The 17,980-nt window shown below is 45.9% G+C and overlaps 1 protein-coding gene across 1 annotated transcript in view; it reads right to left on the bottom strand.

The window, feature by feature from the left end:
* The window catches only part of kcnd3 (potassium voltage-gated channel, Shal-related subfamily, member 3), a gene marked incomplete at its 3' end in the record, with an annotated part of 164,463 nt that extends 148,479 nt beyond the window's left edge, over nt 1-15,984 (bottom strand). The window contains exon 1 of the mRNA XM_083640948.1: nt 14,828-15,984. Within this exon, the coding sequence (XP_083497074.1) occupies nt 14,828-15,930 (1,103 nt within the window). The 5' untranslated portion in view covers nt 15,931-15,984. The remainder of the gene's footprint in view (nt 1-14,827) is intronic.
* Between the last annotated feature and the right edge of the window lie 1,996 nt (nt 15,985-17,980).

Here is a 17,980-nt window from a genome sequence, read left to right as displayed (position 1 = left end):
GGCTCGTCAGTGGCGTCATGGCTTTATTTCAATTCAGGTATTTAGCACTGAAGTGCACGGCAGAGCTAGAACCTGTGCCCTCGACGGCTCAAAGTACCGCGACTCTGTCCGCCTTCGAGATACTATTTCGTGCACAGCAACTTACTCATTTGTGGTAGAGTACATGTAGGCTATGTTATGAAAAAATCCGTCGCTGCTGTAATTTTAAGGAAAATAAAAATATATATATATTTCCTATCTATCCCTTGCTGCCACTGGGGGGAGAAAAAAATCTCTACCGACCCATCACCTCAACTGACAACCAACAGGAACCAAACTTTTTTTTTTTTTAGGCCTGATGCAAGGCTGGACATGTTTGCTCAGAAGCAGAGGCCATATGAAGCCATCCTCAAGCTGATCAAGCTGCTTTACTCCAGCATGTAAAGCGTGCTGCCTACGCCAGGCTGGATGCATATGGGCTCAATCATTACTTTGTCAACCAGAAGCACAAAGTCCCTCCGAGTAGGCTGTGGATCAAGAACCATGATATGTGGCAGATCTCCCCCTATTGCAGAGTTGCCAACAACTGACCAATTGTGGATGCAGATTTGAATGCCGTGGAAGGTGCAAAATGCTACAGCTTTGGTCTTGCACAGACAGCACTGTGTAGCTGCAGATGCAGATGTGAAGATTAGGCTCCGTTTCAACCCAGAGCATAAGGTTAGTTGATTATGCATGCATGCACATTTTTCTCTATAATTGTCCATAAGGTTACAGATGTCTTCAATGCATCATCATCATCATTATCATGATCATCATTTGTACCAAAAATAAAAAATAAATTAACTATATTGAATTGAATTTTTATTTTTGATGAGAGCGAAATGTTATATGGTCTCTGATTCTAAATATAGCTGAATCGCTTGGTTTGACCAAGTAAAACCATTTTTACAAGCATTTTACCTAATGTAGATGGGAAAATGAGTGGTGGATGAAATCCCTTGGTTCGTATGCTGCATAATTATGCCTGAAGAGGGAGTGACTTTGGCTCCACTCCGTTCTCTTCTAAAAGAGAACGTTGTTTCATATGTGGGCAGTCAAGCAGAAGGCAGACTAGATGCCATTTGTGTAACGAGTGAACAGTGGCTGGCTGATGGCCGGCGGTCTTTAACCAGCGGACTTTCCGAGGAGAGGCGGTCGCCTCAACGAATCACGATGCATTTAATCGATCACGTGTCTTGAAAACGCCATCTAACCCCTTCTACTCTGCCTCTGATTGGCCCTGATATCCCTCAATTATCACTTCGCTGTCCCGTGTGTTTGAGAGAGAGAGAGAGAGAGACAGACAGACAGACAGACAGACAGACAGCGGGCCAATGTAGAGTTTTGCGAGGGGAAGAAAATCTCCGTCAACATCTGTTGTAGAGGTCAAAATCCTGTTGTGGTGGTGTGCCATAAATGTATTAATGAATGGGAAACACTGACCTTATAGAAAATGGTTAAGGTTACAGATGTCTTCAAAGCATTGTACATGTATGTAATTTCGAATAAAACCTTTGCTAACAATGTTGTGTATGCATGTTCACATTACTTTAAACAAAGATATGCAGAATAAATGGCAGAAGGAGATATAACAAAGGATTTCTGATATATAGTTTTGAATCTTGCATAGTTAAAAACCTGTCATTTGACACGAGGATCATCAAAATCGCCCTGGACAGTGAAATTCTGAATGGCAGCCATCTTTTAAAATGGCAGCAATTTTGAAATGTATGTGGAATAAATCTGGCTTCTCTGTGGTCAGAGAGCCCTATGATTTGATAGCAAGATCATTCATTTTGGACAATTCTACACAAAGTTACCCCCAAAATAGTATTTCTGGGGTGGAATTGGTGGCCATATTGGACAAATCTTGCTTTTTGCGTGGTTAATAACTTTGATCAAAAGAACATTTTGGTGCTTCTTTCCAGATGTGAACGATTTCACATTAAAAGTGATTTAATCTGCTCCACTATTAGTATCATCCTCATAGCAGCCTGTCAGGGGACAATGCTTTTAATGAGAGGAGAGGAGTCAGTAGGACGTAGGCAATCTAATGCACTGCACACACACACACACACACACGCACACGCACACACACGCATGCACGCACGCACACACACACACACACACACACACACACACACACCCACACACACACACACACACACACACACACACACACACACACACACACACACACACACACACACACACACACAGAGGGGTGCAGCTCCAGAGACAAGCATTAATCCCCACAGATTTAGTGTGGCAGAACAATTGCTTTTGTCACCCTGGATAATCGGCACAGAACACAGCTTATGAATTATAGTATGCCAGAGAGAGAGAGAGAGAGAGAGAGAGAGACAGAGAGAGAGAGAGAGAGACAGAGAGAGAGAGAGAGAGAGAGAGCATCTGTGTCAGCAGCACGAGAGAGTGAGAGAGCACAAATAAGTGGAGCAATGACGTCTACCTGTTCAACGGCCTTCGCTGTGAATCTGGGCAGATTAATCAGAGTCATTCAGCCAGCGTTTATCACATTTTCTACAAGGAAACGAGAGGCGATTTATTCCTACAACTTGGCCTCTATATGGAGAACAATCGCTCACATTCACTTCAGACCCCATTATCTCCTCAATAATGAGCGTGTCTGTGTCTGCCCAGTGGAGACAATACTGTCTAATCTATCCTTGTTTACATTCAAGGCAGTGTTGTAAGTGTTTGCTCAAAGCCAACTATATCAAGGGCCACTCCAATAAAACGACTAGAAAAATGCCACTAAGTGATGCTGCAATCTTCTTCTGAAATTGCCCCTGACGTAAAACGTGCGGTGAAATCTAACCGAAGAGGAGTTAGCATTGTGCATAGACAGAGGCACAAAACAGACAGACACAGACACAGACACAGACACAGACACACAGACACACACACACACACACACACACACACTCACATACTTCGACATAGTCTGCCCGGTGCAATAGGTGAAGAGGTGGAGGTGGATCTAGGCCTTGATGGCCTCAGCGCGTCTCCCTGGACCCATTCAGCAGGCACCAGGATGCAGCTAAACACCCTGGAAACTGATAATCACAGCCGCAATTTCAGGCTCTTCTCTGAGAGCCTGCTGGTAATTGAATTGGGGGCCTGGGCACAAGCATAGTGGGCACAGAGGGACCATGGCTGAAGGCAATCAGCTGTGACAGAGAGAGAGAGAGAGAGAGAGACACACACAGAGAGAGAGAGAGAGACACAGAGAGAGAGAGAGAGAGAGAGAGAGAGAGAGAGAGAGAGACACACACAGAGAGAGAGAGAGAGAGAGATGCTATAATGAAATCCTCACACATCTGACAGAGTGTTCCTGTGCTTCAGTACCTTGAGTGTCACTTCAATCCCTTTAGCTTTAGTTAGTTTAGCTGAAGTTAGTCAGGACACAGTGTCCTATGACAGGAGGACAGCATTTGCATGCATGGCACGTCAATGAAGAAAGGGGGCGGCAAAACAACAAGGCTTGAAATACCCTTAGTGAAAGACAGACCCTCCTTGTCAATGACCCTTCACAGTCACATTGAACACAACACACTCCCCACACACTCCTTGGCTGACTGCTGGTCAGGTAAATAAATGCATCTCACACAAGCTTGAAAGCCTTGGCGCTTGATGCCACTTTCCCCCCCCAAAATGGGCAACCAGCCGGATCTGAAAAAGAGGGTAAACTAAGTAGCAACAAGAAAACAGATGTGCCTGAGCACGGATCAAGGATCTGTGTGATGTGAAGGGCAGTTTATAGTAGAGCGATGTATGGTGGTTGCGACCGACAATGATCGTATTCCATCATTGGTGGCAATGCAAAGATATAATGTTTATACTTCCAGCGACAGGCGATATGGCATCTTTGCGATGATGGTTGCGCCCATAGCCAAGACTTCATTTAGATTCAACTTTGACCCCTGATCGCTGGCTCAAGAAAGCACTGCTAGCGCTTGTTTTTCTACCTGCATGTCTTGAGAGAAAATGAAAATGAAGCAAATGAAATGAAACTGCGCCTCTGCGATGCGTTCTCCGATAGACGTGCATGAAATAGGCCACGCCCATCAAGGGCATCAAGGGGGAAAAGCTCTGTTCATTTCCACACACCAGCTGCGTCATTTTCCTTGAATTAAACATAGCTAAAAGCTGTTGTGTGGTGGTGGGCTGCGCAGACAACAAATGTAAAAAATCGCCGTAAAAAAATCGTTAAAGTTTTTTTGTACTCCTGAGCAAAACAAGGAAGCCATTGAGAATTGGCGAGAAGAAAAATGTGGATGTTGCTGTCAAGAAGTTGTTGTCATCTTCCGTATATACGATCTTTTTGTGCAACACGCAACCATGCACGTGACATAGGAGAACGCCAGGATTGGAGGGGGGGTTTCTGTTTTCCCCTGTCTTGGGCATGGCTTCTGAATGATGACGCGTTTTGCAGTGTCTCTATCACCTAATAGTTGTGCTTTTTATGAGCGACAGCGTCCAAAATTAGTGTCCAGCGATAATGGAAAGTAACGTGACGTTCAGCGATGCTCGTCGGGCGATCATAAATTGCTGTAGCCTACACTAAACTGCCCTTAAGCTGAAAAAGAGTTTACAGGTTTTAGAAGAGAGACTAGGGTGCAGTATTGACTTGTGCGACCCAAAACTTTTCTTGTCATTATAACCATGTTACCGTGATTACTGTGTTAACGTGATTACAGCTCTTTGAAAAACACGGTAACCAAATCCTCAACCAAAGTAAGCAACATTCTCCCAGATGCAGACGCGCAGCCAATAGTCAGATCTCGCACCTATAATCGGAGAGGGGGTTGGCGCGGTGCCGTGGCACGGCGCACAATTGCTCAACTGCGCCTGCGGGCGAGGCTGCGTCTGCGAGCGCACGAAGCGGGCGAGACACTGAGGGAAAACCAACGAGGTACGGCAGAAATGAGCGATGAGGAGGACGAGGGGAACGACGAGGAGGACGAGGCACGGTCGGTAGGCTAGAAAGGAGCACGTACTGATAAAACCATGATAATTTCGGTCACTATAATCGTGACATGAAATTATGATACCGTTTAACTTCCAACCGAAACTGAAAACGTTGCTGATTAGGCAGCAAGAAAATGACTCCAGTGTTTTTCCTCTGTGTATATAACACAACCCCAATATAGTCATTCATAAGTCTGGAGCCACCGACCTGAAACTAAATGTGGAAGCACATAATTACCTTAGTGAGGGACGCTGAGTTAAAGAACAGAACATACTAGAGAGCGGAGAACCAGACACATAGTAAACATCACTTAAACACACACACGCACACACACAGTGTCACACACACACACACACACACACACACACACACACACACACAGCCTCAGGGCGACATCATTATAGAGAAAAAGAAAGTGGAGAAAGGAGGAGAGGGGAGGGGACGTGTGAAAGCGGGGAAATGGGCATGGCAGAGAGACAGAGCGGGATGGAGAGAGAGGGAGAGAGAGAGAGAGAGAGAGAGAGAGAGAGAGAGAGAGAGAGAGAGAGAGAAAATAAGGTAAGAGAGGTGAGAAAATGGACTGGCATGTCTATTTTTGCGACCTCCTTTCTGTTGCTTTTTATCTGGTACTAGCGGTGGAGGGGGCACGGGGGTCAGCGTGTCGTCTGTGAGGCAGCAGCTGAGCAGTTGAACACATCCTCTCTCTCTTATGTCTCGACACAGACAAGCAGTCCTCTGGAGGGCATGGAGAGGGCGAGGAGGGGGCCGAGGGACACTCGAAGTGGGAGATTCAATTTTTTCCAGATACATACGTTTGTGTGTTAGCATGTGCTTTTGTGTGTGTGTGTGTGTGTGTGTGTGTGTGTGTGTGTGTGTGTGTGTGTGTGTGTGTGTGCGTGTGCGTGTGTGTGTGCGTGTGCGTGTGTGTGTGTGCGTGTGCGTGCGTGTGTAAAAAGGGTTTGGAGACGTCCTCATTCCTCCAGGAGGAACAATGAATAATTTGGGTAGCAGTGAGTTCATATGGAGGTGAGTGAGCGCGCGCTGTATGCAAAGCGACTCATCTTAAGGCCAGAGGTGACTGTAGATGTATGTTGTGAGTGAAAATTGATTGATTGATTGCTTATTGATTGGTTGGCAATCAATCAATCAATTTTCACTCACAATGTAACTGCAGTTTTTAAATACACTCCGACAACCACAGGCGTGCTTCCACAGTCAGTGAGAAAGAGGGTAAATTGACGACACACAATCATCTATTCTACTGTATATCTTTCTCTATTGGAATATACAAATAATTTGTGGATTTTCTGTGATGTCCAAGATTTATTCTGTAATTGTATCTGTCCCCCAAAGTTACGATCAATAGGCGTAGGAATCACAAGTATCATCACGATATTGATTCTTTGGACAATGATATTACACTTTGCTGATATTACAAAGTTTGCCAGAATAGTACGATTTTGATTCGATTAAATTCAATTCATTTCTTAACCTTTATTTATACAGGGGGAGTCTCACTGAGAGCAGTGCTCTCTTTTTCAGGAGCGCCCTGTTCACATTCACACACACATTCACATTCTCATCTGGAAGCTGACTAGTACAACCACAGTCTGATCTGCTGGCCACTGAGCAGCTCCACTGGAGCGTTTGGGGTTATGAGCCTTGCTCAAGGGCACCTCAGTGTGGTAATGAGGGAGGGGCAAGCACTGCTTTTAGCTTTCCCCACCCAGATCTAACCTTTAGGCCACCACTGCCCAGTGCCCACCAACCAATTCGGTGGCCTGCCATCGATATGAGATGACATCATCTGCCCATTTAACACAATCAGTCACATTCATAGCAACTCACAAAAAGCAACTAAAATAAGATTTGACAATGTTATTTCTCAGCTCTTCCAGACATCTAAATGAAAAACAATCTATTATTTTTAATTTAAAAAAATCACACCCAGGTGTTGAAGCGGTAGTACAGTTTTGTGCATGTCCTTCCCCTGCGTGCGTCCGTGCATGGATTGGATTGGATTGATTTAAATGGGTGTCTCGCTTGATGTCATTTCAAATCAAACAGTTTCAAATCAATCCTTTAATTGTTTTTGTTAAGTAAATCAATGTGTTAAGTAGATAAAAAGCATTTACAGACTATTTTTGCATGGATATGAATACAGGTGTGCCTTGAGATTGTGGCTTGCCCTTTGGTGTGCCTTGGCCACAAAGTCTGAAAACCACTGGATTACAGTATTGCCAGTACTATTGTTTTGAGTATTAAGTCCCAACAGTGAAGCTTTTTACCTGGGCACTTCAAACAGACTAGTAAAGTAATACACTGCACTCACCCCCTGCAATAAATGTGCAGAGCGAATGAGTGCTCCAGTGTAGTCTGTTTGAAGTGCCCTGCAGGTACAAATCCTTTCTATCATCACTTGTTGCTGACACACTTACCATGGATGCATCCACTGGGTCATTGCACAGTAGTCTGTTACTTCGGCATTTCACTTTTTTTCTAGGTTTGTAGTCGATGTTATATTCGTGTCTTGTATTGTTGTTGCTATGCTACAAGAACAATTTGGAAGAAATAACCTTAAATTCATCCCATAATAATGTCATGTCAACATTGTTGATTGTGTGCTCCAACGGCTATCCGAATCAGACCTATCCACCTTATTTTTGAATGCCCCACCGTAAAACATAATTGTGGGTACAATGTCCGGTTTAACGTGACTTATTGTCATTCAGTGGCGTTTTACTGCCATGTAAAGTAACTATTATGCTAGCCGCTAGCATTAGCCACAGTAGCCGACTACCCACAACGCATTACGTTATCCCAGCACCTGAACGACACGGCTGTAGAGCAGAATGGCTCTGCTGTAGACGTTTTTTTTTGTCAGTCTATTACACCGGAAGCGGAAGAAGCACCCATCAGGCATCATGGCAGCTAGAAATAAGGTGGATAAAGTTAGTATCCGAATCAGACCTATAAAGTGAGTGAGTGAGTGAGTGAGTGAGCGAGCTAACAATGGCTGTGCAGCCCAAAACACTGCATGGGTAATTCTGCTAGCACAACCACCAGGCCTAGCTGAACGCTTCAACCATTAGGCTGCCATTGTTGTTGTTGTTGTTGTTGTTGTTCCTGCCTCTCATCCCACGTTTCGCACCTGTTGCACATAGCCATGACGCAGTCATAAATCACCGGCAGGCCCCTGCAGTGTCTGGCATGTATAATTAATCACCCAGTCATTAAAAATAGTCTAAATATAAAAGCTGACTGTATTGACTGATGTAAGAGCAGGTAAGCCCGTCGCCAATCTTCTCGTCTTTAACTATGAAGGATAATAAGAACAGACCTGCGGCAAAATCACCCAGGGGGCTAAAGGGCTTCTCTAAGCACTCTCATAAATCCAAGATGAAGGATCGGTGACATCACATTTAGCCCGTTAGCTTCCCGTCAACCTCTCATCGCCCATTCTAATTAGTAGCGCTAACTAAGGTCCCCGCATTGTTCTATACTCGCCCCTATCAATACCCCCACTCATCTGCATTGACCACGGCTTTTCACAGCGCGTTGGCTTGGAGATAAATGCACTATAGATCTGAGCAAGGTGACAAGAAAAGGCGGCGAAAGCGCACATATTATTCACAAGACACACACATACAGTATATACGCATCACACAAGCAGGCAAATACACACACACACACACACACACACACACACACACACACACACAGAGTCCATGTGCGCTAAACCGTAGCCAACAACAGAGTGTGATTGGCCTCTCTGTTGGCTGTGTGGGAGACAGAGGAGGGCATTGATTTTGAAGGAGCAGTGATCAGAACAAGCTGCTCTCTGATTAGGATATTAATCATAGCCTGACCTGGCTATGCTAATGACCGCAACACAACGCAACGCTCCAGCTCTCATCAATACAATTGGAAGAACCTTAATGAGTCCAGGCACACAACTGATGACAACAAGATGCACAGAGAATGCTGGAGGTGTTCTGCATTGTGTGTAGTAGCACACACAGTGTAAGGGACTACTACAACAATGGGATTGCAATATGATGTGTCAGAAAAGCCAGGGATCTGACTGTGCAAAATGGATTCCCAGTCCTAACAAATCAAGCTCAGTGACCTAAATACTGTATGTCTATAAAAAGAGTTAGAGAAGATCCCTCATCCCTGCTTATCGAACCTCAGTGTTGCCAACTGACTATCAAATAGGCACGAAGAGGAAAGCAATGCAGACTCTGTACAGTCCTGTGAAACATTTGTACCGATGACATATGTTTTTTTCCTCTCATTTTCCCTGAATCCTATAATAATCCTACAATAAGAATGCAAAGTGGTCTCTGTGTGAGTGCGTGAGCAAATTGTGTTCTGACACAGCTATGCCATTTTACATGCGATCGCGCCGAATCTTTCAGGAAGTGTAAATGCTGCATTCGTTTATGGTCGGAGGTGGGAAGTGGCAAGTGGGAAACGCGTCATCTCCAATCTACAGTGCGTGCATTCGAGCTTCAAGTCGCAAAACCATGGAGGCTAATAGCATCAACTATTAGACAGGTAACAGCTAATAATAGCAACATTAACATTTAATTGTATGGGTTTAACCAATACTGTATTGGTATGCTGATTGGACTGAAAGCATGCTATCGTTGAAAATAAAATATAAATTTAAAATATAAAATTCATACAATCTTGTTTTGGAGCCATGTTGAAATGACGTCAACTGACGAGCTGGAAGCAACTAGCTGTTGAGAAATCATACCTGAGTTTGTGAGTAGGAACTCGGAGGTATTCTGCTAGTACATGAAAAGGATTGTTGGAAAATTCACAGTTAAGGAGTATTCTCATATTCGATTTTTAAATGGATAAAACTTTCACTTCCTTTTATTACATAATTAATTAGATACTCTCGGTAAAGAGAAAAGGGTAAAAGAGGATGAAATGACTTTCTAAAGTGCTGTAATATTTGACAATGGTTTGACAAGTATCTCACTCCAGAATGTGTCTTTTGGTGACCAAAAGCATAGTCCATTGTATTGATTTCTTCTACTCATTAAGTCAATACATGCATCTGCAATACAAACTAGATATTTTAAAATATGTATACATGCTCTTGAATATTTTTAATGTGTCTTCCTGTGTAAGTTCAATACATTTTAGTGTGCTGAACATTTCCTACTCAGAAGCAACCCATGCTCCATTGTCCCCAGGATTTAAATTTGGCACAACAAAGTTCAGCTGTGATAATACATTAGACTTAGACGATTAAAATGTAAGCCAAAGCTCTTGGTTACCATTAACCAGTGTGAAGAAAGAGATTATGAATAATACTTATTAGATGTGTAAGCCAAACATCTTGTTAAAGACCAAAGTTTACTGCTACTAAAAGTAATTACAAACTGGGATCAAACTATAGGGCTATTAAGGCATATTTATTTCATTATTTTACAGTGACTAAATGCAATTAAACTTCCTGAGTCTGGATAGACCGCTAACTCATTTGTCAGGTTAGAGGTCAGGTCCCTACCCCCCCCACCCCCCCACCCCCCCACCCCCCCCCACCCCCCCACCCCCTCTCTCTCTCTCTCTCAAACCCACACACGACACTTCATCATTCTCACCTCAATCTCTTCTCTTCCCACTGTTCCACCCTCTCTCCCCTCTCTTCCTACCCAAACAGCAAAGACTTTATTAGATGGGTTGAACTTTCAAAGGTCAACATCATTTTGGTAACGTAGGAGTAAAATCCCTCCCAAGTCCTCTTCCCTAAATGTCTCTGCTGTAACTAAAGCCTCCCATAGACAGTGTGCCTGCCCCCCTTAATGTAGGATTAAGCTTTCAACCAGCTGCGACAGCGTCTGGCTGGTAATAGTTTTCACCTTGTGTGTGTGTGTGTGTGTGTGTGTGTGTGTGTGTGTGTGTGTGCGTGTGTGTGTGTGTGTGTGTGTCATTGTCATCATGGTTAAATGTGGTCCTGGACACACCTACAGTATTGCAGCGCAAACTACAGTACCAGAAGCTGTTTTGAGTACTTTGCTAGGTGTCTGTCTGTCTGTCTGTTGTGGACGTCGCGGCTGGTGTGATAGCAAGATGGTAAATGGCCTGCATTTATATAGTGCTTTTATCCAAAGCGCTTTACAATCAGTAGGTACATTCACCCATTCATACACAGATGGCGGCAGGCTACCACGCAGGGTGCTGGCACACCATCAGGAGCAATTTGGGGTTCAGTATCTTGCCCAAGGACACTTCGACATGCAGACTGGAGGAGGCGGCAATCGAACCACCGACCTCTTTTATCCAAAGCTATTAGTGGACGACCCGCTCTACCTCCTGAGCTACAGCCGCCCCTGATGGTCTCTGGTCTCTTCTGAAACCAGAGACCATCTGGTTTTGGTAGGAAGGAATAAAAGGGCAGATGCAGTAAATTGATCCAAAACTGCCTATGTACACGTGTCTCTCTCTTTTCTCCATCCTTCATTCTCTTTCTTTTCCTCTCTCTCTCTCATCCCACCCTCTGTCTCTCTTTTCCTCTCTCTCTCTCATCCCACCCTCTGTCTCTCTTTTCCTCTCTCTCTCATCCCACCCTCTGTCGCTCCTCTTCTGCCATGCTGTCATCATGGATCCATGCTCCATTTCCAGGACAAGAGGCGAGCTGTACTCCAAGCAGCTATTCCACCTGCTGTTTCATTAGCTAAACCCTAACCCTAACTCCATGCAGTGTTCACCTGGTGTTTCATTGAGCTGTCCACTCCAAGCACATCGTAAGGTATTAATTATAATTAACCTATAATCACCTGCTGTTTCATTGCCTATTGTTGAGGGGGGATTATGCATTCTGATGATTCAGTCTGGAAACAATGTGCTGATAAAAGCCTCAGCAGGCAAAGCAGCATGCACGTGGCACAGGTAGGGCACGCTTGTTGGCAGTCTGCGTGTCAGAGTCATAACAAACAGGGATTTGTGCATGCAAACACACACACACACACACACACACACACACACACACACACACAATATGTCTCTAAGCGCAGCACAAACACGAGGGGGAAAAGCACACAACTTAGCAGTAAATGAAACATGAGAGTGGAGATGATACGAGTGTAGAACAAAGCCAAACACACTCAGTCTCAACAGCATCAAGTTGAGCCCCGAGGCAAGTCGCCATGAAGAGGAGAAGTCAAGGCAGAACATCATCTGTGACGGTGGCAACAACATGTGTGCTGCTTTTCCTCTTATTGAGTCAAACGAGGCTGCAAATGTGGCTGCACAGACAGACAGCAGACAGGCCGAATACTTTCCCAAAGATTCATTCTAGTATGACTTGGGGTGGGGAAGAGAAGAGAGAAAAAGTTTTGAACAGAACGGGTACTCCTGAATTTTGAATTACACAAACTTGACTCACTGGACGGTTTGGATGACCGTGTGAAACAGAGTGCCCATGCATATCGGCAGGGAAACCCAAACACAAGGCCTGAGAGCAGACACACGAGACAAGACGAGACGAGACGAGACAAGACAAGACAAGATGAGACGACCAGACCAGACACCGCGGTCTCTGTGTTTGTGTGTTTACATTACATGTGCACAAATGTGCACCTGTCAGTGTGCTGTCAGTGTGTGCATGTCCATGTGGATGGGGGCGGGTGCATACAGTGATTGTGTGTACGTGCATGTGTGTGCATGCGTGCGTGTGTGCGTGCATGCGTGTCTGTGTGTGTGTGTGTGCGTGCATGCGTGTCTGTGTGTGTGTGTGTGTGTGCGTGCGTGCGCGTGCGTGTGTGTTTATGACGTAAACAGGGAACAGAGAGCAGAATGTCAGGCAGGTTTATATTAGTCAGCAGATGTAGTGTGGGCCACATCATTAGTCACTCTGACACCCACTTCTGGCCCCTTGCTTTATTGATGAGCCCCCCAAACCCCCCCCCCCCTCTTCTTAACACACACACACACACACACACATACACATAGACTCTCTCACACACACACACACACACACACACAATCGCACGAAAATCATAAAAGCAACAGGAGAGCGGTTTAGCGACTCAGGTCTCACTCCGCTGGGGGAGAGATGAGTATGCATGAGAGAGTGTACAGCTGTGCGCAGAATTAACAGACAATAGAACCGACAATGCCCTGATATAATATTCCACCAAGCAAACAGTGGCTATTCACCTCGCAAGAGAGTGAACAAACCCGTCCAGAATCAGACAGCTGCTCCACAGCAGCTCTTGTGGGCAGGTTGTGAATGACAGGCTGAGAGGCAGGGCATGATGATGACAGCCAGGGTGCCGAGCAGTGTCACAGCCATGGGCTCAGAGCCAGCCATGGCCTCCATGACTCTGACAGTTAGCATGTAGCGCGATGCTGCAATTTATCACTCTGAGTCACACATCCATCCACAGCATCCACATCACACATCAAACACAATAACATCAGGTCTAATATCCACATCGCAGAGGCTGTGTGTGTGTGTGTGTGTGTGTGTGTGTGTGTGTGTGTGTGTGTGTGTGTGTGTGTGTGTGTGTGTGTGTGTGTGTGTGTGTGTGTGTGTGTGTGTGTGTGTGTGTGTGTGTGTGTGCATAAGTGCGCCTGTGCACGTAGTATGCGTTCCACCCACTGAATAAATCATGTGTACAGTATGTTATGTGCGGTTCCTCTCGTTGTCCTAACTGAAAACGACAGGAGGACAAATCTATGGTGCCATAAAAATGAAGACGAACAGGAGCTCACAAATGATGGCATCTTGTCCATCTTGTAAGATCAAATCAAAGGCCATTTATAGGTTTGTGAAAAGAAAAACTTCGAGCAGCCCTGCATGGGCGGCAGGTGAATTAGGCCTCAAGTCTCAAATGGAAATATGAGTGCCTTTAAAAGATTGTGTTGTAATATAACAATAATCAAGTATGCCCAAATGCGACGAATTGAAGCACTCCTTTGCCTCTTAAAACGGAGAGTATTTTGCTATCCCCCTCAGAACCTTTATAGCGCGTGAAGCACTCCATTTCCAAGGCCTCGCAGCACGGAGTGAGAATCAACGAGGGGACTCTCAAGATGTCAAGTCACTGCCTCAGTTCATTCTCAAGTAGGATCTCTCCTAACCTCAGGGAGGAGGAAGTGACTGTGTGATCTCTGTCGCTCTCTCTCTTGTCTGGTTCACTAAGATGCTTTCACCTGTCTTCCCTTCTCCACTTCATAATGTCCTGCTTGTTGTCTCTCTGTCTCTGTCTCTCTGTCTGTCTCTTTCCCTCTCTCTCTCTCTGTCTCTGTCTGTCTGTCTCTTTCTCTCTCTGCCTCTCTGTCTCTCTGTCTGTCTGTCTGTCTCTTTCCCTCTCTCTCTCTCTCTCTCTCTCTCTCTCTCTCTCTCTCTCTCTCTCTCTCTCTCTCTCTCTCTCTGTCTCTCTCTCTCTCTGTGTGTGTCTCTCCCATAGGTGATGTATAAAGGGTACAGCCATTACCGAGAGAGAACACAACATCTTGATGGCTGCTCTGCCCCCAGACGAATACTGTGGGTGGGTTGTAAAAAACAGAACACAGTCTATTGAAAAATGCCTTTTCTCTGTCGGCGTCTGTCAGTAAAGTTTGAAAAAGTATATGCTTTTGTCACCGACTTCCTTTGCGATTCCTGCATGCGCCGCAGAATCAGACACGTTTTAAGTCAAATCAAGGAGCACATAATAAAGCAAACACACATACACAAAATACACAACTGCCGCACACATACAGTATGCACCCACACTCACGTATGCACATACACACACAGCACTCACCCAGCAAACAATAGAGGTGTCTGTGCTTTGCTCTTACCCGAGCGTCGTCATAGTAACGATGGTGTACCAGAAGGAGGCTGGGATGCTGGTGAATTTGCTGGAGGAGGAGCCCTTCTCTGCGTAGAACATGACGGTGGCAAAGATGATGATGGCCATGGTGAGGGAGAAGAGCAGGAAGCCCAGCTCTGACGCGCAGCTCTTGAGCGTGTAGCCCAGGATGCGCAGGCCCTGCGAGTGACGGGAGAACTTAAAGATACGGAACACGCGGAAAACGCGGAGCGTCACAAACGCCCCGCTCACGTCCTCGTTGTCGGTCATCACCAGGCCGATGTAGTAGGGCAAGATGGCCACCACATCGATGATGCTCATGACGGACCTCATGAAGCGGTAGCGGCTGGGCGCGGCAAACAGGCGCATCATGTACTCCACTGTGAAGATCATGACGCAGGCCGTGTCCATGCAGAAGAAAGCCACGGTGTAGCGCTCGCCGCACGGCACCTCCTTCTGGTTGGGCACGGTGCCGCAGGGCACCGTCTCCACCACGTTGGTGATGACCGAGATGGCGATGAAGAAGCCGGTGACGTAGTAGAAGACGAGGGCCATGGTGGAGGTGTGGGGGTTCTCGAAAGCCCGCCACATGGTCTCCCTGCAGGTCATGTGCGGCAGCTTGGTGTCCTTGTTTTCCTCCTGGTCCTCCAGCAGACGTTCTGCGTTCTCCCTCTTCCTGTCCTTGTACTCTTCGTAGCAGCAGTCCCCGATAATCTCAGGGATGATTCCGAAGAAAGACAGCTCCTCGTCGTAGGAGGTGATGCACTCTCCTCGCGGGTAGTGGAGCTTGCCTGTGCGGTAGAAGTTGATGACGGCGCGGAACATTTCGGGGTCTCGGTCGAAGAAGTACTCTTTGGTCTCCTCGTTGTAGAAGAACTCCTTCTCGGAGCTGCCCAGCAGGGTGTCTGGATAGCGGTCCAGCGTGTTCTTCCAGGTCTGGAAGCGCCGCCCGCTGACATTGAGGATGATCAGCTCATCTTTCCGCTTGTTCTTCTCTGCGGGCGCCACGGGCATGGGCAAGTTGGCCACCGGCATCCAGCCGATGGCAGCTGCCCGGGCAAAGGGAAGCCATGCCGCTACCCCCGCCGCCATCCTGAGTCCGGCTTTGGGCTTCGGGGGGAACAAGTCCGGCACCTTCACAACCAGCTTGACTTTCGCTCAGTCACCATCTAGAGGCAGAGAGGGGAGGTTTGTAAGGGTAGAAAGAAGAGCAGGAGCAAAGGGTTGGATGATGACAGCCAGGCGAGGAGAGTGAGAGCAAACAAAGGGGAGACAGTGGGAGAAGATTTGATTTGAAGGAGTATATGAGATATGAGGATGTGAATGTTAAAGATGGAGGGAGAGTGAGAAGTGAAGTGAGAGAAACCAGATCCAGCGGTGAAGGTGAGCCAGAGAGAAGAGGGAATGGAATGGATGCAACAATAAAGCAAAGATAACTCATAGACTAACAAGGCAATCTCGCCGGAGACAACATAAAAGTAATTAATGGGAATAATATCAAAAGCACACTTAGGTTGAGAAATGGTGCACCAACTGCTTAGGTTACAATATTGTGCTATTTGATATAGTAAGTAATATGATTGCAGGGACATATTGCAATTTCATATGAGCATCACCTTTCTCAATAGGCAATATTTAGCTATCAGAACCCCTCTACTGAGTTACTGTTTCATTGCAGCCTTCTGAGCACTCAGTTGATAGTGCAGTTATAATAAAGCCAAGCCAAATAGCCTACATCATTATATACATATAGGCTATCTCTCGTTTTATAGGCTAGTCTTCTCTGGAAAACTCTAAACTGACAAGACTATAGCCTACTTTGAGAGAGCTGCGATACAATCAAGCAATTCGGAACCTGTTGAATTGCAACTCGGATGGATACAGAGAAAGCATCTTTAGCCTACAGATATATAGCCTAGCCTACCATGTCAGAGCCTAGCCTAGCTCATTCAAGATTCACGAGTTATAAAATAATAACAATGACAGGACAGTCTATGTATGTACGTGGCTTTCGTATTTTCACAGAAAAACGCAGCGTTTAATTGTCCCTCGCCTAGAGATAAAATGACTAACTTTAGGCGAATAACGAAAACAGTAGAATTGACAGGCTAATTGTCTGCTTTAATTTTGCCGACAGATTTTTCTAAGCGTAGTCTTCAATTTTAAACTCACCAATGCAGAATTCTACATCCAAAATATGCAGCCAGCTTCTCCTCCCAGAGCGGTTCGGTTATTTCTGAAAGCGTTTCTAAAAACATAGCAATAAATAAGTTATCTAAACAGACAGGAAAACATATCAAAAGGTTTCTACTCGGGTAGAAAGTCAGAAAAATATCGGCCAGTAACGTACCACAGCTGTCTTAATTCGGTTGCCATTATGCGAAGGGAGAAATAATGAGAGGACTCCGCGCGCGGAGAAGACAGTCTTTCCATCCGCCTTGGGGAAGTGGGAACTGACGGAGGAGCAGCGCTCGTGCGCTCGCTCGCGCTCCCTCTCCCTCTCTCTCCCTCTCTCTCTCTCTCTCTCTCTCTCCCTCTCACAAACACACACACACACACGCACGCGCACACACTTTCTCAGAATGACATGCAGACTGAGGTTCTCTCCTCCCCCCCCTCCCCTCTCTCTCTCTCTCTCTCTCTCAGAATGAGAGATCGGAGTGAGTGAGCTTCTCTCCCTCTCTCTCTCTCAGAATGACAGATAGGACTGGTTCTCTCTCTCTCCCCCCTTTCTCTCTCTCTCAAAATGACATAGGACTGAGTCTCTCTCTCTCTCTCTCTCTCAGCGGTGCGCATGGCGCACTGTGGACTCAACTGTGGGAAACCTATCCAACCGGGAGTCAAAACGAGGTGCAGAAACCGGGTTATCATTGATGAGGAAAAAAGAGGAAATAAAAGAATAGCCTATTCGACAGACAGAAAAAAAATGTTCTCCTCTATATGAGTGAAATTGGATGATAATCATTCATAACTGCTGTGTGTTCTACATTAACCAACTGGCCTACCCGGTGGCGGCATAGCGTGTCCAGGCCATTTTGACTGGGGTGGCCCAGGGGCGCCACGTTTATATGCCGACAACCCGCAATGCTGACAACCCGCAATGCCAATAGCCCACAAGCAGAACCAGCTGAGCGAGGCGGTG

Source organism: Poromitra crassiceps, assembly GCF_964638095.1.
Source record: "Poromitra crassiceps genome assembly, chromosome: 8".
In the NCBI taxonomy this organism is placed as follows: Eukaryota; Metazoa; Chordata; class Actinopteri; order Beryciformes; family Melamphaidae; genus Poromitra; species Poromitra crassiceps.
Note: the sequence above shows the minus strand (reverse complement) of the source record. Positions and strands in the feature narration are given on the sequence as shown.